Source organism: Bos javanicus, chromosome 6, assembly GCF_032452875.1.
Source record: "Bos javanicus breed banteng chromosome 6, ARS-OSU_banteng_1.0, whole genome shotgun sequence".
NCBI classification, from domain to species: domain Eukaryota; kingdom Metazoa; phylum Chordata; class Mammalia; order Artiodactyla; family Bovidae; genus Bos; species Bos javanicus.
Window position 1 is genome coordinate 116,453,234 of NC_083873.1, and position 21,228 is coordinate 116,474,461.

Sequence of the window (21,228 nt, forward strand, 5' to 3'; positions counted from 1 at the left end):
TCAGAAGTGTGTGCATAGGTGTTCAGAGAGACACTTGGGACTGTCACCGTGGCTGAGGCTGCAGGGAGCTGAGGGTGGGTTCACAGGGGGCGGTTTGGCCATCACAGAGGGCGCCGCACCGTACCCGTGGGGACTGACGTGGGAAGTGCCGGGGCCCTGTGGTGGGCACACTAGATACCTGGCCGTGGGGAAGGGGAGGCAGGCGGGTGGTCCTCCCTGGGTGCTTCTGGGAAGGTTGGGCTCCTTGCAGCGCGAGCCAAGCAGGCCCCAGGTGCTGCCACGTGGCCGCGTGACCTCCCGGCACACCGGGCTTGCTTCTCAGATTTGCCGAGCGGTCCTGCCAGGCCGCCCGCCGGCGCTGCGTCCCAGCGCCCTTTCTGCTTCTGTTTCAGGACAACGTGCTGAACATCATTAACCAGATTATGGACGCGTGCATCCCCCAGGACCGAGCCCCGCGGGACTTCTGCGTCAAGTTCCCTGAGGAGATCCGCCACGACAACCTGGCCGGCCAGCTGTGGTTCGGCGCCGAGGTAGCCCAGCTGTCCCTCCGTCACTGGCCCCCGTGGGCACCTACAGGCGCAGGGCATCTCCTCTCCCACGGGTGGCGGACGGTACTGAACCTGCTCCCCTGAAACTACACACGCAAATACAGACACGAGGTTTCACATGTGATTTCTATGAGGCTCTCAGGCCCCCAGACATGTGAAACTGGTTCTCTGCTACAGTAACGCTAATACTCAGACAGCACTGCCCCCGCCAAGGGGCTGTTTACTCCTGCCCGGGCTGGGGGAGCTGCCCCCAGCCCACGCTGCCACCACCACTCACGTGGCCCCTCAAATCTTGGTCTTCAGCTCCCGAGGAGGCGCCTGAGGCTCTGGAGGGAGGTGCTCCCCCCACCCCAGGCAGGACCAGCCTCGCTCTGGGCAGCGGTGTCCATGGGAGCCCCTTGCCCGGCCCCTCTCTTAGGACGCTAGCACATGCCGTCCCCCCGCCAGCTCTCCAGGACTCCCATGCCCCCATTTCTCTGCACGCTGCCGGCCCTGGGCCCGCCTGCTCCCCCATCTCAGTCTGTCCCAACCCGCTCCTCCGAACCGCCTGGCTGCAGTGTCCCCACTGGGGATGGCTCCAGATGGTGGGGGTGGCCCCGGGCAGGCTGTCTCTTCCCCCAGCCTCAGTTTTTACCTCTGCAAAGTGGGTCCCGAGGGCGGGGGCAGCTGTGGGGGCTGTGAGGCGAAGCAGGGAAGCTTTGTGGACACCAGGTGTCTGCATCTTAGAAAGGTTGGGGGATCTTGGGGAGCCGGGGGCAGCTCCCCGGCAGTGGGCTTGGGCGAGAGCCAGAGTGGGGTGTCTGAGGGGTGTCTGAGGGGTGTCTGTGGGGCGGGGTGGAGGGGGAGGAGACAGGGGTCACATGCCCAGGAGGGCCTGGCAGAGCCCCAAACCCAAGGGCATTTGTTATCATGACTGTGATTGCTGGGCATCTAAGAGAAATCAGGAGGGAGCCGGTGCCCAGAGAGGAGGCGGCGGAAGGGGAGAGGAGGAGGGGGAAGGGGAGAGGAGGAGGGGGGAGGGGAGAGGAGGAGGGGGGAGGGGAGAAGAGGAGGCGGGGAGGGTCTCAGGGATGAGAGTAGGGGGTAGAGTCTCGCGGATGAGAGGCGGGGGGAGGGGTCTAGGGGATGGGAGGCGGGGGAGGGTCTCGGGGAGGCCACGCCCCCCACCCCAGACCTGTGGCCGCGGCCTCCTGGGGCACGAGGAGTGGCCTGTCCTGGCGTCACTGGGGTGGTGCGTGCTCCGTGGGCGGGCTGCCCTGACCCCTTCGCCGCCCGCAGTGCCTGGCCGCCGGCTCCATCATCATGAACCGTGAGCTGGAGAGCATGGCTATGCGGCCGCTGGCCAAGGAGCTGACCCGGAGCCTGGAGGACGTGCGAGGGGCCCTGCGCGACCAGGCGCTGCGGGACCTCAACACCTACACGGAGAAGATGCGGGACGCGCTCCGGCACTTCGACGTGCTGTTCGCAGAGTTCGAGCTGAGGTGACCGGAGGCCGCCCGCGAGGGGTCGCGGCCGTGGCCTGCTGGTGGGGGACCCGGCCGTCTGTAGCCGAAGACTCCGCGAAGGGAGGCGCCCTCCCCGGCTGGCTGGTTGCGGGAGTCAGGGGTGGATGGGGGTGGGCACGGCGAGGGGAGGGGCCAGGGCAGGCGGAAGGACGCAGGGACACCCCAGGTCCCGCCCTCGCTTCTGCCCCTGGCGACCCCCCAGCGGTGAAGCCCCCCGGGCGGTCCTGTAGATGCAGGTCACCCACCGCCCCCTCCCCACCCAGCGCGTCTTTGGGCTCGCACCTGGGACACCACCGAGCCCGGATGAGGTGGCCACTAGGGTCCTGCTGGGCCCCCAGCTCCACTAAGTACGGGGAGCCCCCTCCAGCTCAGCGGGTCTGCCCTCCCCCTCCACCAGCAGCAGAAGACAGGGCAGGGCCCCCTTCACCCGCCTCCCCACCCCCAAGGGCTCTGGAGGTCCCGGGACTGTGGGGACTGGGCCGCAAGATGTCCACAGAAACAGACATGCTTGGGGTGCAGGAGACCCAGGAGGCCCAATGCCCGTCCACCGCGGTGCGGGTTAGCAGAAACTGCCCGACTTGTGATGCGTGGGCGGAGGAGGAAGTCACAGGGTTCCAGATGGTTCTCTAGGGAGCGGGGCCCACACATGAGCTTTCTGCCTTTCTCCCTGCCTGTCTGCTCCAGATTTCCCCAAGTGAGCTTTTATTACAAGAAAGGCTGGTTAGTCACTTAGGAGGAGGGGAAACCGTTCTCACCTGGGGAAGGGGCCTGGATGCACAAGGCTACTCCCTCGTTCCCTAGAGGCAGGGGGGCCCTCTCGGAATGAGCAGTGGCGGCTCCAGGCCGGCGCCGCCCAAGGAGGGAGGAGCTTCGGCTGAAAACAGGAGCGGTGATGTGGGGCCCTGTGCTGTGAGCGCCTGAGAGGCGGCAGGGGGCTGCAGTCAGAGGGACCCCGTTTGGTTGTCCGTTAAGACCTTCAGGGCTCAGGGACATGGCCGGGCGCCCGGGGGTGCCCTCACCCCGTCCCTCTGCCCGCAGCTACGTGTCGGCCATGGTGCCTGTGAAGTCCCCCCGGGAGTACTATGTGCAGCAGGAGGTCATCGTGCTGTTCTGCGAGACGGTGGAGAGGTGAGGCCCCTGTGACCCGGGGGCCCAGTCCTCGCGCCTCCCCGGCCTGGGGGACGGCTGTACCCGGGAAGGGCACCATGTCCGTGCGCTGCGTCCACCAGCCCTGGCTGCCCACCCCAGTCCCACAGTCCTGTTTCTCTGGGCCCGGAGGGTCGGTCCCGCAGGTGAAGCTCAAAGGGTCCGGGGGCCTCCAGGCTCAGCCCGAGGAGCCAGGCTCCTCACCTCCTCACCCTTCTCCCGCTCCTCCCATTCCCACCTCCTCACTTCCTGTCCTCCACTCCTCCTCCGCCAGGCCAGGATGGAGCCCTTGTAGGCTGGGTTTCAGGGGTGATTCATCGGTAATCTAAGCATGCCTTGTTTGGGGGCAGGGGTCAGAGCTGAAGTCAGGTTTTATGAATAGACTAAGATCGAACCTGGAACATTCCTCGTATTTGACTAGTGCTTCGCTGGCAGGTAAGTTTTGAACTTGCCTAATACCACATCATTGGAGAAGGAAATGGCACCCCACTCCAGTAGTCTTGCCTGGAGAATCCCAGGGACGGTGGAGCTTGATGGGCTGCCGTCTATGGCACAGAGTTGGACACGACTGAAGTGACTTAGCAGCAGCAGCAGCAGCAATATCACATCATTGGAGAAGGAAATGGCACCCCACTCCAGTAGTCTTGCCTGGAGAATCCCATGGACAGAGGAGCCTGGCGGGCTACGGTCCACGGGGTACCAAAGAGTTGGACACGACTGAGCTACTAGACAACAACGTCACATCGTGAGTTTGTTAATTTTTTGAGACAGGTTGTTCACTCTTAGGCGTTGGTAGATATTTCAAATCAGCAAACAGACGGCAGGGAATCTTTGGTTTTGAACACGCTGGTGCGTGTCTGCCCGTGCGTGCAGGGACGCCATCTCTGTATCCTTGCAAGTGGGTGGGTGCAGGAGAGCAGTTGCTGGCTTCTCGGGGACTGTTAACGGTTCAGGGCAGCTTTCCTGCAGCGCCTTTGCTCTCGGGTGCTGGATGGCAAGCTGTCCCCACCAGCCCCCCTTGGCGGGCACCTCTCTCCTGCTCCCGGCTTCCGTCCAGCGGTGGGTCAGGAAGTGGGAAGGTGGGGGAGGCCGAGGGGGAGCCGCCCGTGCCGGGCCTCTTGGAGCGGGCTCTTCCAGCCGCTGTCCTCCACGTGTCCACGTGTGAGGCCTGCATGGCCGCCCTCCTGGCTCCCGTCTGGCCATGGTCACGCCTGCTCCCTGTCTCCTCCCCGCCAGGGCCCTGGACTTCGGGTACCTGACCCAGGACATGATTGACGACTACGAGCCGGCCCTCATGTTCACCATCCCCCGGCTGGCTATCGTGTGGTGAGTGTCCCTCACGGTGCCCTGGATGGTCGTTTTGCAGAAACCCAGGGGTGCCAGGCCCCTCTGGGTGGTGGTGAGCTATGCTCATACCCCGAAGGTGGCCATCCACCCGCCCCGGAGCAGTCACCGGGCGGGCCTGCCCTTGTCCCAGCAGACAAGGAGCCAGGTGTTCCAGGCACGCCGTCACCCTGGTGTGGGAGGGACCCCCAGCCTCGATGGGGGCACAGGTGAGCGTGATAGCCACGGGCACTCCCAGCCTGGGGAGGAGGACCCCGCGCTCAGGCACAGGCGACCAGCAGGGGCTGTGAGAGCCGGCTTTGCAGGGATGAGAGGCGAGGTGCCCCTGGTTCCTGGGGAGGATGTGACGAGCTTGTCTGGACGATTCTCGGGCTGCCTGGGAGGCGGGGCCCGTGGGCTGAAGAGCAGGGGTCCTGGTGATGGGGTGGGAGCACAGCCGTGAGGGCTGGGGAGCTCTAGGTCAGGCCTTGGAGATAGCAGGGCAGCACGTGGATTCAGGCCTAAGTGGGATCTGGCTCGCTTTTGTGTCCCTGCCACTGGCCTGTGTCACGGAGCAGGCTCCTCCCCCCTAGTCACCCAATGTGCTCGGTGCCTGGCAGGTGGCAGCAAGCGAATTCCTGCAGAATTTCATTGTGTTGACCTAGCAGGACACAAAACACGTATTTATGAAGCTTTTTCACTGATGTTTTATTTTTAATCATAAAAATTTGGTATGGAGGTATATATCCAGAATTAAAGTGTGAAAGTGTTAAATCAGTCGTGTCCGACTCTTTGTGATCCCATGGATTGAAGCCCGCCAGACTCCCCTGTCCATGGGATTCTCCAGGCAAGAATACTGCAGTGGGTTGCCATTCCCTTCTCCAGGGCATCTTCCCAACCCCAGGGATCAAACCTGGGTCTCGTGTATTGCAGGCGGATTCTTTACCAACTAAGCCACCAGGGAAGCCCTATCCAGAAGTTAAGGATTGGTTAAAAATGATACTCTTGGGACTTCCTGGTGGACCAGAGGTTAAGAATGCCCCGTTCAATGCAGGAGAATTAGGACCCAACGCACCGCAGAGCAGCTGACCCCGGGTTCCCCAACCCGCCTCTCTTCCGTTTGTTTCCACTCTGCCTTTGTGCTGTGACCAGCACATTTTCCCACGAAGTCAAGGTTCTGTCTTGGGAAATTGTTCCCCAAACACCGTTAATTGAACCACCGCCATCTGGAAAGTCTCGCCCCATCTATGCAGTGCCCCGAAGGGCCCCCTCCCCAGGGTCAGGGCTCCTGGGCTGATGGGAGGGCAGGCTGGGCCTCAGTCCCAACAGTAGGTGGTTTCAGGGCCAGTTCTCACCAACCCTCTGTCTGTGTTATATTTAAACACAAATCCGGTGTTTCCGGGCTTCCCTGGTGGCTCAGTGGTAAAGAATTTGCCTGCAAGGCAGAAGACTCGGGTTGGATCCCTGGGTCAGGAAGATCCCCTGGAGGAGGGCATGGCAACCCACTCCAGTATTCCTGCCTGGAGAATCCTATGGACAGAGGAACCATAGGATTCCTCTGTCCTATGGGTGGGCTTTGGTCCGTACGGTTGCAGAGTCTGAACACGACTGAAGCAACTCAGCATGCCAGTGTTTCCACTTTCAAGGAGGTAGATTTAACAACAGATCTCGATGCTGATTTATCTGATGGCAGCAAAGAAGTGTGAAGACATGTTTTATGATTATTTTATGATCCCTCAAACGAACACAGGCCGACCTGCTTTGAAAAGGGATGAAACCTGGGTAAACTGCACTGCATTTTCCTAACTTACTTACGATTCAAGCTCAGAGGGGAGCGCATGTGGGAGTGGCCTGGGCCGGCCACGCGGCCGCAGGGCTGAGGCCGGGCTGCTTTGTGTCCTGGGTGCAGCGGCCTCGTGGTCTACGCGGACGGACCCCTGAATCTGGACCGCAAGGTGGAGGACATGTCAGAGCTGTTCCGGCCCTTCCACACGCTGCTGCGGAAAATCAGGTGAGGGGAGGGCCATGTGCCCCTGAGCCCCTCGGGGCTGCGGCTGATCCGGGGCTGACATGACCTCTCTGGAGGCGTCTGGTCTTGCTTTGCCCTCCGAGAGCTCCAGGCTGTGTGTTTCCTCCGGGCACAGCTTCAGAGCGTGGCTGCCTTTGCACTTCTCTATGAAGCTGATTCTTTGGCTTCTGTTCACTGAAAGCCCCGGCGATGACCTCCGTTCTCCTCGGGGTGCTGGCGCCTTCACTGTTGGCTCCACTGTTGGGAGCCCCCTCTGACCCCACCCTTGCTCCCCCACAGAACAGGTGCTTGCCCTGGGCCAGTGGCCCTCAGACCCGCACACAGACGTCCTGTCCCAAGACAGCAGCCGCCCTGCTGACCGCGCGGACGCCAGGCCCCCTCTGGTTTCTCACAGAAACGTCTCTGTGACTGAGCGACTGTGAACCCGGGTGGTGCGGGGTGGACGGGGCCACACACGGCGTCCCCCGGGCCAGGCCGCCCCCACAAGTGCTCGACTGGGGCCTGGGCCCGGGCCTCTGCTAGTTCTTTGACTGGTTTAGGGGGTGTGGACTAGTTTAGGGGGTGTGGACTAGTTTAGGGGGTTGACTAGTTCAGGGGTGTTGACTAGTTTAGGAGTATTGACTAGTTTAGGAGTATTGACTAGTTTAGGGGTATTGACTAGTTTAGGGTGTTGACTAATTTAGGGATGTTGACTAGTTTAGGGTGTGGACTCGTTTAGGGGGTTGACTAGTTTAGGGGTGTTGACTAGGGTGTTGACTACTTTAGGGTGTTGACTAGGGGTGTTGACTGGTTTAAGGTGTTGACTAGTTTAGGGTGTTGACTAGTTTATGGGGGTTTACTGGTTTAAGGTATTGACTAGTTTAGAGGTGTTGACTAGTTTAGGGTGTTGACTAGTTTAGGAGTGTTTACTAGTTTAGGTGGTGTTGATTAGTTTATGGATGTTGACTAGTTGAGGGTGTTGACTAGTTTAGGGTGTTGACTGGTTTAGGGGTATGCACTGGTTTAAGGTGTTGACTGGTTTAGGGTGTTGACTAATTTAGGGATGTTGACTAGTTTAGGGTGTGAACTCATTTAGGGGGTGACTAGTTTAGGGGTATTGACTAGGGTGTTGACTACTTTAGGGTGTTGACTAGTTTAAGGATGTTGACTAGTTTAGGGTGTGGACTCGTTTAGGGGGTGACTAGTTTAGGGGTATTGACTAGGGTGTTGACTACTTTAGGGTGTTGACTAGTTTAGGGGTATTGACTAGTTTAGGGTGTTGACTAGTTTATGGCAGTTTATTGGTTTAAGGTATTGACTAGTTTAGGGGTGTTGACTAGTTTAGGGTGTTGACTAGTTTTGGGTGTTGACTAGTTTAGGAGTGTTGACTAGTTTAGGTGGTGTTGATTAGTTTAGGGATGTTGACTAGTTTAGGATGTTGACTACTTTAGGGCTGTTGACTACTTTAGGGCTGCTGACTGGTTTAGGGTGTTGACTAGTTTAGGGTGTTGACTAGTTTTGGGTGTTGACTGGTTTAGGATGTTGACTGGTTTAGGGTGTTGACTGGTTTAGGGGTGTTGACTAGTTTAGGGGTGTTGACTGGTTTAGGGTGTTGACTGGTTTAGGGGTATGGACTGGTTTAAGGTGTTGACTAGGGATGTTGACTAGTTTAGGGTGTGGACTAGTTTAGGGGTGAAGCACTCAGTTCTCCTCAGTGAACAGTGCCTCCCCCACCCTGAGGCTCACTCTGCTCCCTCTTGCCGCCCTCCACCCTCTCAGGGTGGCCTTGGCACCATCTGTGCCATCCTGTGGGCTTGGTGACCTAGGGCCTCCCTTGGCCTTCAGCAGCGGGTCCTCCAGCCAGCATCCCTGACCTCGACCCTTCCCCAAAAAGCTCGCTTCAGGTTGCGTGGTGCCCCCAGCAGTGGTGGCCTCTGTGGGCGACAGGGCCCAGCTGAGGCTCCTGTGGGGGTGGGTCGGGGGGCTGTCCTCCGAGGCTGTGTCCCTGAGTGCCTCCCTGGCCCCATCTGGGCGCACCCTGAGGCCTTTCCTCCCACCATCCCCGGCCTCCGAGAAGCCCCCCGTCCCCAGTTGCTGGTCCCTGACCTCCGAGAAGCCCCCCGTCCCCAGTTGCTGGTCCAGGACCCCAGGGCCCCCTGCCATGCTCTCCCTGGGCCTGGCAGGACTTCCCGGCTCGGGGCGGCTTTCCTCCGCTGGCCTTCTTGCCCTTTGCCCCGTCAGGAGCCAAACGCGCTTTGAATCCAGGCAGGGAGGAGTGGCCCGGGAGATCCTGGGGGGTCAGTGGGCATCCTGAGCAGGACGTGACCCTGGACCCAGAGGCTGAGTCTTGCCCTCTCTGGGCGCTCAGCTGGGAGAGGAGACAGGGAGCAAGGGGAGAGGGTGGACGATCCTAGGCCGGGAAGGGAAGAGCAGGCCGAGTGGGCAGTGGCCATGGGGCAGGGTGGGCGCGTGGGGCTGGGGAGGGGCCAGGTGCTGGGGACTCTGCAGGGGCAGAGTCCAGAGCCTCGGTACGGGCGACACACTCGGCAGTCTAACAATTGGGATCGGGAGGAGGGACAGACATCGGGCAGTTTGCTGAGGCTGTATTCAGAGAAACCATGGCCAAGACTTTTTCAAAACTGAAGAGAAATCTCTGCGCACAAATTCAGGAGACTCAGGAAAACTATACTCAAGGTGAACAGAACACACACCTGGGTGTGTCACAGCAACATGGCTGAAAGCGGAGAAAACCCTTAGACACAGCCAGAGGAAAGGACATATTGCTATGAAACGAATATGAATTGACAGCTGTCTAATCAAAAACAATGAAGGCAGGCAATGAAATGACGTATGTTTAAAGTGCTGAAAGGAAAAAGCTGCCAATCAGAATTGTATAACCAGGAGAAATATTCTGTAAAAATTAAGATGAAATAGTGGGCTATTCAGAAATACAAAACTAAAGAAAGTTGTTATCACCAGACTGTGCATAAAGAAAAACTAATTGCAATTCTTTCGACAAAGGAAAAAAATCCCAGATGGAAATATGGATGCAGAGGAGAGACTTAAGACCTTGATGTGAATTAATATAAATGAATAAAGGCTGTACAAAACAACAATTATAATGTCTTAGGAACTTTAACTTACGCATAGCATAGTTTAACATTTGAAAATAAAGTCAATATTTTTCTATATTAATTTTTAAATAAGAAGAACAACCAAATCATTTTGAAAGTTACAGAAAAAGATTTTGAAAAATTTAACACCTATTTTAATCAAAACATCTCTTAGCAAATTAGGAATAGAGAGAAATTTTCTTTATCTAATGAAAGATACACACACATATGCACACACTTATGAAACTGGATGCTTACCTAACACCTTATATAAAAATTAACTCAAAATGGGTCAAAGATCAAAATGTAAGTGCTAAAACTACAAGATTATTATGAGAAAACACAGGCCATAAGCCATGACATCACACTCGGCAGTGGTTTCTCGGATGTGACGCCAAAGGCACAGGTAACAGAAGGAAAAACAGACATACAGGACTCTGTGGGAATTTCAAAATTCTGTGCCTCAAAAGACAATACAATAGAGTAAAAAGGCAGCCCACGGAATGGGAGAAAGTATTTGCATATCATATATCTGATAAGGGACTAAGGCCTAGAATATGTAGAAAACTCCTAAAACTCGCCACCAAGAACAGCAACAAATAAACAACCCAACTGAAAATGGGCAAAGGACGTGAACAGACATCTCTCCAGAGAGGATGACCAATAAGCATATGAACAGATGCTCAACATGACGATTGTTAGCAAGACGCAAATCCAAACCTCACACCCGTGAGGAAGGCCACTATCAAGACAAAACAAAACCTAGAAAGCAGCAAGTGCTGGTGAGGACGTGGAGAAATCGGACCTCTTGCGAGCCGTTGGTGGGAATGCAAAATGGTGCCGCTGCCGTGGAGGTTCCTCAGAATATTAAGAGAGAACTACCGTGAGATCTGGCAGTTCCTCTTCTGGCTTTTTACCCAAGAGAATTGAAAGTAGCATTTTGAAGAGATATCTGTACACTTGTGTTCACCGCAGCATCATTCACAGCAGCTAAGACCTGGAGGCAACTGTTGACAGATGAGTGCACAGGCACAGCGTGCTCCAGCCTTACACCAGGATGTGATTTAGCCTCGAAAAGGAAGGGGACTACAACACAGGCTACAGCATGGATGAACTGTGTGGCCATGCTCAGTGACCTAAGCCAGTCCTAGAGATAGTGTGTGATCCCAATGACGTAAGTTCCCCAGAGTCCTCCAGATACAGAGACAGAAAGCATAAATGGTGGTTGTCTGGGGCTGGAGGGAGTGGATAACGTTTCACGTGGACAGAGTTTTAGTTTTACAAGATGAAGCACTAGGGGATGGATGCGCAGCAATATGAATATATTTAATACTGCTGAAAATGAAAGTCGCTCAGTCCTGTCCAATTTTGTGACCCCATGGACCATACAGTCCATGGAATTCTCCAGGCCAGAATACTGGAATGGGTAGCCTTTCCCTTCTCCAGGGGGGTCTTCCCAACCCAGGGATTGAACCCAGGTCTCCCTCAATGCAGGTGGATTCTTTACCAGCCGAGCCACCAGGGCAGCCCTGGTGAATACCACTGAACTGTCCCTTAAAACGGTTCAGGTTCTGAGTTTTATGTTACATGTATTTTATCACAATAAAAAATTTAAGTATTATTTACAATAGTGTCAATAAATATTAATCACTTAAGCATAAATCTGAGATGTCTGAGACCTCTACTGAAAGTTACAAAATGGTTTTGACCCCAAATTTTAAAGACCTAAGTTAATAGCTGTTCCATCTTCAGCGAGTGGAAAACTCAATACCAAGAGAATATCAGTGATTCTCAAATTAATCTCTGAATTCAATGCAACTTCAAACAAAATCCCAGGAGGCTTTTTCTTTTGTGGAACTCGACAAACTAATTCTAAAATTCACATAGAAAGGCACAGGGCCTGGAATAGCCAAGAAAAAAACAATTGCTGGAGAAAAAGGCTAAAGAAGAATATCATCGCTCTGTTCTGCTCTGAGTTTCGTTTGGGTAGTTTTCACAGACAGAGAATGTGATGGCACCCACTCCAGTGCTCTCGCCTGAAGATCCCAGGGACAGCGGAGCCTGGTGGGCTGCAGTCCATGGGGCCGTGAAGAGTCGGACACGACTGAGCCACTTCACTTTCACTTTTCACTTTCATGCATTCTTGCCTGGAGAATCCCAGGGATGGGGGAGCCTGGTGGGCTGCCGTCTATGGGGTCGCACAGAATTGGACACGACTGAAGCAACTCAGCAGCAGCCGCAGTTTCCACAGACGGTGCTGATGTGACCAAGCTTGTGAACACGTGTGCATTTCTGCTGAGCATCCTTCATAAAAAAAGGGCACAGTTGGAGGTAGTTCCTGTCATAAATTGTAGTCTTGCTGGCAGAGGTGTAGTGCACAGGGCCTTTGACAGAACAGAGGGTCTAGAGCGACCAACACATCATTCACGACAAGGATGATGCCAGAACAGTGGAGAATGGCTGGCTTTTTCCAATGCACAGCTGAACCAGTAAATATCCACACGAGGAAAAAGATCCTTAATACACTCAAATGTGCTCACTTGCTCAGTCGTGTCCGACTCCTTGGGACCCCATGAACTGTAGCCTATCAGGCTCCTCTGTCCATGGAATTTTCCAGGCAAGAATACTGGAGAGAATTGCCATTTACTTCTCCAGGGGATCTTCCCAACCCAGGGATTAAAGCTGCATCTCTTGCGTCTCCTGAATGGGCAGGCGGATTCCTTACCGCTTGCACCATCTGGGAAGTTACTACACTGGGGAGCATGTCGATTCTAGGTTGATTACAAGCACAAGGGTGAAGAGTAAAACAGCCCTTTCAGAGGGAGAAACTGGGTACATCTCTGTGTTCTTCGAGTAGGTGGAGAGTCCTCCAACGAGGCACAGGAACACCGACCACGGAGAGAAACACGACATCTCTGTGTTCTTCGAGTAGGCGGAGAGTCCTCCGACGAGGCACAGGAACACCGACCACGGAGAGAAACACGACATCTCTGTGTTCTTCGAGTAGGCGGAGAGTCCTCCGACGAGGCACAGGAACACCGACCACGGAGAGAAACACGACATCTCTGTGTTCTTCGAGTAGGCGGAGAGTCCTCCAACGAGGCACGGGAACACCGACCACGGAGAGAAACACGACATCTCTGTGTTCTTCGAGTAGGCGGAGAGTCCTCCGACGAGGCACAGGAACACCGACCACGGAGAGAAACACGACATCTCTGTGTTCTTCGAGTAGGCGGAGAGTCCTCCAACGAGGCACAGGAACACCGACCATGGAGAGAAACACGACATCTCTGTGTTCTTCGAGTAGGCAGAGAGTCCTTCAACAAGGCACAGGAACACCGACCACAAGTAGGCAGAGAGTCCTTCAACGAGGCACAGAAACACCGACCACGGAGAGAAACACGACATCTCTGTGTTCTTCGAGTAGGCAGAGTCCTCCAACAAGGCACAGGAACACCGACCACGGAGAGAAACATGACATACTCAGCTTGACGAAAATTAGAAACTTGAGTTTGTTCAAAGACACCATTAAGAGTGAGAAGGCTGCAGAGCTGGAGATGACACCCAGTGAAGAACTTGGATCCAAAATTACATAAAGAGCTCCTGTCAATCGGCAAGAAGAGTTAGCCCAACAAAAACGGGCGAAAGTCCTGACAGGCGCTTGAGAGAGGCCTCCGGGGTCGGTCGGCGTGTGAATGGGGGCACGACCTCCCGAGTGAGCAGGCCAAAGTGACTTGAAACCACAGTGAGGGTGCACTGCACACTCAGCAGAGAGGAGGAAGTGGAGAAGACTGAGTGCCCTTGGGCTCTGGGCGGGGACTTGCTCCTCACCAGCCCTTGGCACCCTGGCCTGCAGAAACGCTCCCCCACGGCCCCCAGGGTAGGGGCTCAATCATGTGGGTCTGGCAGCCAGGACCCTTCGGGTGTAGAACAGCTTCAGAGGTGACCTGCGGGGCGTTTCCACTGGGAGAGACGGAAGGATTTACAACGACTACACGTCTCACCAGAGAGGGTTGCCAGGGCTGGCACGGTGAAACGGCAGCAAGTCCGATTAAATTTGAATTTCAGATACACGGTAATACTTTGTTAGAGTAAATATGTCCCCATTGGGGGCCATTTGGGACACACTTACTCTAAAAAACATCCATGCACTTTTTAAGTGTTTGTTCGGACTTCCCTGGCGGTCCCGTGACTTAGGACTCTGGGCTTCCAACGCAGGGGGCCTGGGTTTGCTCCCTGGTCAGGGAACTAGATCCCACAGGTCTCAACTAAAGATCCCACATGCTGCACCGAAGATCAAAGTTAGCCACAACTGAGACCCAGCATAGCCAAATAAATAAATACAAATAAAGCTTTTTCCAAAAAAGCCACTTCTTCTTTTAAAAAAAAGTAAGTGTTGCTTACCTGAAGTTCCAACTTAACTGGGTGTCCAGTGTCTCTTCTGGCGCCTCCTCACACATCCAGCACCGGCTGACAGCCTGCCGCAGAGCAGTGCAGACCGAGGAGTAGTCCAGAATGTAGAGGTGGCGGGCCTGGGAGCAGGGTGGGCCACGGAGTCCATCTACCTGCAGAAGAACAGGTGTGATCACTGCAGGGACTGTGGGGTGGTCACGTCAGGGAGTGACGGCGCGTGGGGGCTCCTGGGAGCATGGTGAGTGCTGTATTTCTTGATCTGAATGCTGCTTGCAGAGTGTGTTCAGCTTATGAAAACCCGCAGCTGAGCGGTTCTGAGACATGGGACCTGTAGGACCCACGCTGGGCTCATCCCAGTCGGTCTCATTAAATCTACTCCACCTCGAGTTCAGCTCCGCTTCCTCCAGGGAGTCTCCAGGTTGTCCGGTGCCTCCTTCTGGCGGGCATGTTCCTCTGCTGCCGCCACCGTGATTGTATTTCCATTTTCACTCCTAAGTGTGTGTTTGTTATCTGCGTCTTTCTTCCAAAACTCATACGGGCAGAGACCATGCCAGTCTTCCTGTGTGTCACCCTGGGCCTGGCACAGAGACAGTGCTCAGGAGTATTTGTTGAACCAAAGGATGAAAACCTATATGTTAAACCAACATGTACCTTTTCACTAGCAGGTTTTACTAATGCAGTTATCACTGAGAATCAGGGCTTTCTTGTTTTTCAGCAAGAAGCTTCAGAATCTCATTTTAAAGGAAGAGCGTGTTCTAGAATCAGCCCGCCACCCCAAAGGACTGTTGTCCCGACCCAAGGCCCTTGGGGCCCTGGAGGCATCGACACCTTGCGGGGATCACTGCAGGCACCACTGGTGCCCAGGCCGCTCGGCCTGGGGGCTGGCGGGGGGTCGCCTCGGGGACCCTCACTCTTCCTTTGTGCCTTGGCCCTTGTAGGGATTTGCTGCAGACCCTGACGGAGGAGGAGCTGCACACGCTGGAGCGGAACCTCTGCATTTCCCAGGACGTGGAGTTGCCCGTCCGGGCCGACGCCCCGGCGCCCCCGGCCCTGGCTCCGGCCGAGCCCAGGCGCGCGGACGCGGAGCTGGCCTGCTCGGTGCAGAACGACGACCAGGAGCTGGAGCAGCTCAGCCGCCTGGTGCACAGCGCAGGGGACGCCATGGCCTCCCTGCTGTCCCCGCCCAGCGCCGGCCCGTCCCCCGCCCACAGGCCGGGCGCCGCGGCCAGCCCCCGCGGGCGGGCGTCCCCGGGCCGCGCGCAGCTACCCCCCGCCGGCGACGAGGAGGAGGGGCGGGTGTTCTTCATGGAGGACGTGGACGGGGCGGCCGAGGCCCCGGGCGGAGGCGTCGACCCCCAGGAGACGGGGCAGGGCCGAGAGGCGGGGGTCGGCTCGCCGGCTTCGGCCAAGCGGGAGGACTCGAGCAACAACAACAGCGTCGAGGGCGCCGCGCTGAGGGCGGCGGCCCCCACCTCCTGCAGCTGCCTGGACTCGCGGCCGCACCTGGACGGCTGGGAGGCGGGCGCGGAGCACGCCGAGACGGCCGAGCTGATCGCCCACCGGACCGGGGGCATGAAGCTGTCGGCCACGGTCATCTTCAACCCCAAGTCGCCCGCCTCCCTGGACTCCGCCCTCACCCACCCGGGAGTCCCGGGAAACGGCGTCCCCGCGGCGGCCGAGGGCACGGCAGGCGGCCCCCACAGACTCAGCGCCACGGCCACCAACTGCCTCCTGAACTCCTGCGTCTGCTGCGCGGGCTGCGCGGGCACCGGGGAGGACGCGGCCGCCCAGAGTCTGCGGGGCAAGTGCGGCTCGGGCGGCGTCATCCGCTCCGCCAAGGTGGGCGGCCCGGACCCCGCGCCCTCCGAAGACGCCCCCGGCAGGCCGGAGCCTGAAGCCCCTGCTTCCGACAAGTGCCTGGCACACAGCTCAGGACCCCCGGGGGACGCGGCAGACAGGCTGTGCGGAGGGGTTGACGGCTCCCGCCAGCAGGAGGAGGCCCCGCAGGAGCAGCCCCCGCCCCCGGCGGGCCCCAGGTAAGGGTCCCCGGACTCATCCTCTGTTCAGTTTAGCGGCGTCAGGCCCTCCTGCGCGAACGTGCCCATTGAGTCCCACGGAGAAGTATCCCCAGGGGCCTAGACCGCCTTGTTTCTGGCCTTACGGGCGCCTCCTGGCAAGCAGGCGCAGCCCCGGGCCCTGGTCAGCCCTCGGCACTGCTGTGCCCGGCGTGGGCCCACTGCCCCGGGGCCAGGCCCCCCCCCCACCCCCGACTGACGCGGCTGCTCCCCTGGCCTCAGTCAGCTGCACAAATTCACAGCCTGGGCGTGTGGCCCCGGGGGCCACGGTGGGATTCGGAGACCCGCCCCTGCCCTTGGCGGGGTTCCCAGGGGTCCCCTTGTCTCCCCCTGCAGCTACCGAGCAGGCGAGGCGGGCGGGCCGGGCAGGAGGGGCCCTGGCACCCACACGCCTACATCCCCACACGACAGCCTGGGCTTCGACTGAGTGGAGTAGATCCAGCCATCACAGCCCATGCCCACTGCACGCTCCCCATCCTGGGCCTCAAGGAAGGAGGTGCCGGGGCCCCATATGTGGCCATCCCTCTGTCCTCTCGCAGGAACCTGGCCCCAGGGCTCCCATCCTGGCTGTACTGTGTCTGACGGGAGTTGGGAGGTGGAGAGGCCCCCACCAGTGGCCGTGGGAGCCGTGCAGGGAAGGAAGCTGGACACCAGGGGAGGGGTCTCTGGGCGCAGGGGCAGACGCCCTGTAGGCGCCCCTCCCTAGAGCTGCAGGTCCTCCCGGCAGCGGGCAGAGGGCTGGCAGGACCCCTGGGGGTCAGGGCCGCTCTCCTCTCTTCCTGTGTGGAGCTCTGCTGCTCCGTGCGAGCCTTTCCTGTGTGGGCATCACCCCCTAGCCCCTGGCAACCAGGAGTCTACTCTCTGGCCCCGTGAATTCGCCTGTTCTGGACGCTCCGCAGGGACCAAGTCACTCATCGTGTGAGCTTTTGTGCCCGGCTTCCTTTGCTGAGCATCGTGTCGTCAAGGTCCACCCTGTGAAGGGTTGTCACGGGTGTCAGGACTTGCTTCCCGTGGCCGCCTCGTCCTCCGGGGGGACCGCGCTGGGCTCGTGTGTCCAGGGCGTGTGCTGTGGTCACTGTCTGGGTGTTGGGGGTGCTGTTGCTGTGACCACGTTTGCGTGCGGTCGTGCGAGTCGGTTCTCTGGGTGTCCTGCAGGAGCAGCGCTAGCGCCCCACATGGGCCCTCTGCCGGGTGCTGTTCCCAGCATCTTTCATTGCCTGGTCGTGTGCGAGGCTCCTGTTTCTCTACACCCTCACTGACACGTGTTGTCTAAGATGTTTTTACCAGTTCTTTAGACCTTCGGGCACATCCCTCTAGAAGATAGAGCCAAGTGACTGCTTTCAAGTCACTTGACATCATTCTATCTGTAAAGTCATGCCCCAAATCTTACCCACAATAGGTTAATTTGTTCCATTTGGCATGAGACGTAGAGATAGTCCCATTTGCATTTAACTTTATAATTACGTGAAATGTTTGCATGGCTCCCAGACAAATTTATAAAATAAGTTATACCCAGAGAAATCTGTTCCTTCTTATTCTCCCCCTGCTCTAAAGTTACGGTTTTCAAATTTTTTACAGCTTATAAAAAACAGAAGCAAAGATGTATACACAGAGAGAGACACAGACACACAGAGACATAGACACACACACACACACAGATTAGACACACACACACACCTACACAGACACACAGAGACAGAGACGCACACACACACACAGATTAGACACACACACACACCTACACAGACACACAGAGACAGAGACACACACAGACACAGAGACACACACACACACACACAGATTAGACACACACACACACCTATACAGACACACAGAGACAGAGACACACACAGACACAGAGACACACACACACACACAGATTAGACACACACACACACCTATACAGACACACAGACACAGACACACACACACACACAGATTAGACACATACACACACACACAGATTAGACACACACACACACCTACACAGACACACAGAGACAGAGACGCACACAGAGACTTAGATACACACACACAGACACAGAGACACACACACACACACAGATTAGACACACACACACACCTACACAGACACACAGAGACAGAGACACACACACACACCTATACAGACACACAGACACAGAGACGCACACAGAGACTTAGATACACACACACAGACAGACACAGAGACACACACACACACAGACGTAGACACACACATGCACGCACAGACAGTGTTCTCCCCTCCTGTTCTTTGGCAGAAGGCCTCGTCCTTCCCACTGTGCTTTCCTGACCCTCTAGTCTGCAGGCCCATCCGAGGCAGTTTCTAGAGATGGCCCCGTGGTCAGTTTTGTCCACGTGGAACCTCGCTGTGTGGCTGGATCACCGTGCAGTCAGGCCTTGCAGTTTCTAGTCTTGGTTCTACAGACGGCGCTGCAATGAACAGCTGTTTCTGATGAGGCCCTTATTTAGGGCCAAGCCCGGCCTCATCGCGTCCAGTGGAACAAATGATTGTCCACGACCCAGGGACAGTGTCCTCCCTTGGGGCCTCCGACTCAGTGGCCCAGAGCTGATCGGTGAGTGAATCGTTTTTTGCAAGGGTGACATGAAACCATCACAGACTCTTTGACAAAACACGCGGGCCTTTCAGTTGCTGATCTCCCTTTTCCTGCTCTGCGTCCAGGTCTGGAACCCCCTCCTGTTTTCCTGACGTGTCCCATCCCGGACACTGCTCATTCACGCCTCCCAGCAGCTCCCAGGCCTCCCCTGGCTTGGCGCAAACGCGGAATTCCGCTGAGCTGAGAAGAGGAAGCCTCCTCCAGGGAGCCCTCGAGAGGCACTGCCGTCTCCCAGGAAAGCGTTTCCTGCAGACGCTGGAGCCTGCGGGCCGCGGAGATCAGGGCCGGTGGGCAGGACCGTGGACAGCGGCGCCCAGGGCCCTGCGCTGCGCCGGGAGTCGGGTCAGCAGGTGGCGCCCGTCCCCACCGCGGGCAGCGCCGACTTCGGGCGCGTCATTCATTCATGTCACAGGCGGGCGGCTGGATGACTGAGCCAGGTGCGGGAGAGGTGGTCTGACCTCGCGGAGCATGATCTGACTCAAGTGGAGGGACAGAGCAGCGTGGTTGGGACGGACAGACAGACAGACACAAGCGATCACCCTCAGCAGGATCACTGCACGTCAGATGCCGAGGTCGCTGGCGCCGCTCGGTGGTGTCCGTGCCGTCTGTGTGCAGCTCCTTGTGGACGGGCTCGCGTCTGGGCTCGCGTCTGCCACCGGTGACCGCTCCCCCCGGCAGAGGGAGAGACGGAGCCGCGAGGTGCTGGCACCCCGCTTGCCCCAGGGCGCCCACCGGGGTCCCCTTGACCTGCCTGAGCGAGAGCCTGTCGGCCTAGCGGTGTCCTCCCTGGTCGTCCCTCAGCCGTGACGAGCCGTCATCGCAGGTTGACCGTGAGGCCGGCCGGTCCACCAGGTGCCCCTGTGGCCCTGCCACACGCGGCAGGACAAGTGACCACGGGTACAGCCCCGTGTGCGAGTGAGACAGGTGCAGCCTCAGGCCGCTGTGCCACCTTCAAGCAGGGTGCCCTGAGCCATGGCCGCCACTCTGCTTTCAGGGCCAAGCACCCAGGGGCCGCCCGGAGCGTTGTCTGCCTCTCGAGCAGCCCCCGGCCTCTGGGTGGAAGGGCAGGGCTGCTGGGGAGCAGACACAGGCCCGCAGGTGGGTCCTGGAGCAAGGCCCAGGCTGGGAGGACCCCACACACGTCCCCCCGCCCACTGCGCACAGGCCAGTTCCCCTGCTGCCCAGGGCAAGGGGACGCTGCCCCTGGCACAGTCCTGGGCAGAATGTTCCAGAGCCAAGTGTCCTTCAGCTCTTCTCTTTCTACGCCGTTTTCTTACCCTTTCACTGCTCAAAGATAGCCTTTAAACTCAGTACATTTAAAAGCTTGCTGTTCTCCATCTAGACGCACCTCCTCATCCGGAACCTTCCACGTCCTCGAGCCAGCAGGAGAGCTCATTGTCTAGAAGATGAATACTCGCCCTGACTCAGGTCCGCTCCGTCTTTTCTGTGGACACTTTACTAAAGCGTGCTTACAGCTTTCCGCCCCCTTGAAGGGGCTTCCAAGTGGCTAAGGGGGCCAAGGATCTGCCTGCAATGCAGGAGGCACAGGAGACTTGGACTGGATCCCTGAGAGGGCAGGATCCCCTGGAGGAGGGCGTGGCGGCCCACTGCAGTATTCTTGCCTGGAGAACCTCGAAGACAGAAGAACCTGGTGGGCCGCAGGCCATGGAGTGGCAGAGAGTCGGACACGACTGAAGTGACTGAGCACACACGCCTTCTTCAAAGAACAACACTGACTTTCTTGTTTCTGATTATAATTGTGGCCCATTGGGGTTCATTGTAGAAGCTTATGGAAACATCAAAAAGAGCAAAAGAAGGAAATAAAAACCGTTCCAAATAGGATGATGAGCAGTTTTTTTTTTTTCACTGAATATTATGATCATTTATCTGAAAAATTCATTAAAACACAATATTCATAGAATCGTACTCTGTCGTAAGGACATGTTAATTGTTTCCGTGTTTTATCCGTGTGCGGTCGGCCTGTGGCCCCTCTCCCTAAGATCCTGCCTCTGCCTCTTGGAACCGGCATCAGGAGGAGAGTCCCCCCGGCAAAGGCAAGTCTGCACCCCCCTCGGCAGCGGCCGCGCCCCGCGGTGCAGCCGGAACCCCCAGGCTGCCTGGCTGTCTTGGGAGGCAGAGTGGAGCTGGATGCTCTGGTCTCCTTCTCTCTGGTGGTCATGTCCCTGCCTGCCTCCTCCTGTCTCTTCTGCAGAGTGACTTCCCGCCTTTTACCCGTTTGGAGGTTGGGCTTCCTTCTGGCTGGGGTCTTTGCTGCAGCTAGCTTTCCCCAGTTTGTTACTTGCCCTTTGGCCTTATTTGTTGATGTCATTTTAAAAAATTAATTTTATTTATGTATTATTTATTTTGGCTGTGCTGTTTGTTGCTGCGTGGGCTTTTCTCTAGTTGCGGAGAGTGGGGACTACTCTCCAGCTGTGGTGTGCGAGCTTCTCGTGGCAGTGGCTCCTCCTGTGCTGAGCAC

The 21,228-nt window shown here is 57.2% G+C and overlaps 1 protein-coding gene across 1 annotated transcript in view; it reads left to right on the forward strand.

Moving 5' to 3' along the window:
* The window catches only part of ZFYVE28 (zinc finger FYVE-type containing 28), a 98,102-nt gene that overhangs the window by 53,501 nt on the left and 23,373 nt on the right, over window positions 1–21,228 (forward strand). Inside the window, exons 3-8 of the mRNA XM_061421120.1 lie at window positions 393–530; window positions 1,827–2,029; window positions 3,092–3,181; window positions 4,436–4,525; window positions 6,432–6,533; window positions 14,995–16,092. Of these exons, the coding sequence (XP_061277104.1) occupies window positions 393–530; window positions 1,827–2,029; window positions 3,092–3,181; window positions 4,436–4,525; window positions 6,432–6,533; window positions 14,995–16,092 (1,721 nt within the window). The remainder of the gene's footprint in view (window positions 1–392; window positions 531–1,826; window positions 2,030–3,091; window positions 3,182–4,435; window positions 4,526–6,431; window positions 6,534–14,994; window positions 16,093–21,228) is intronic.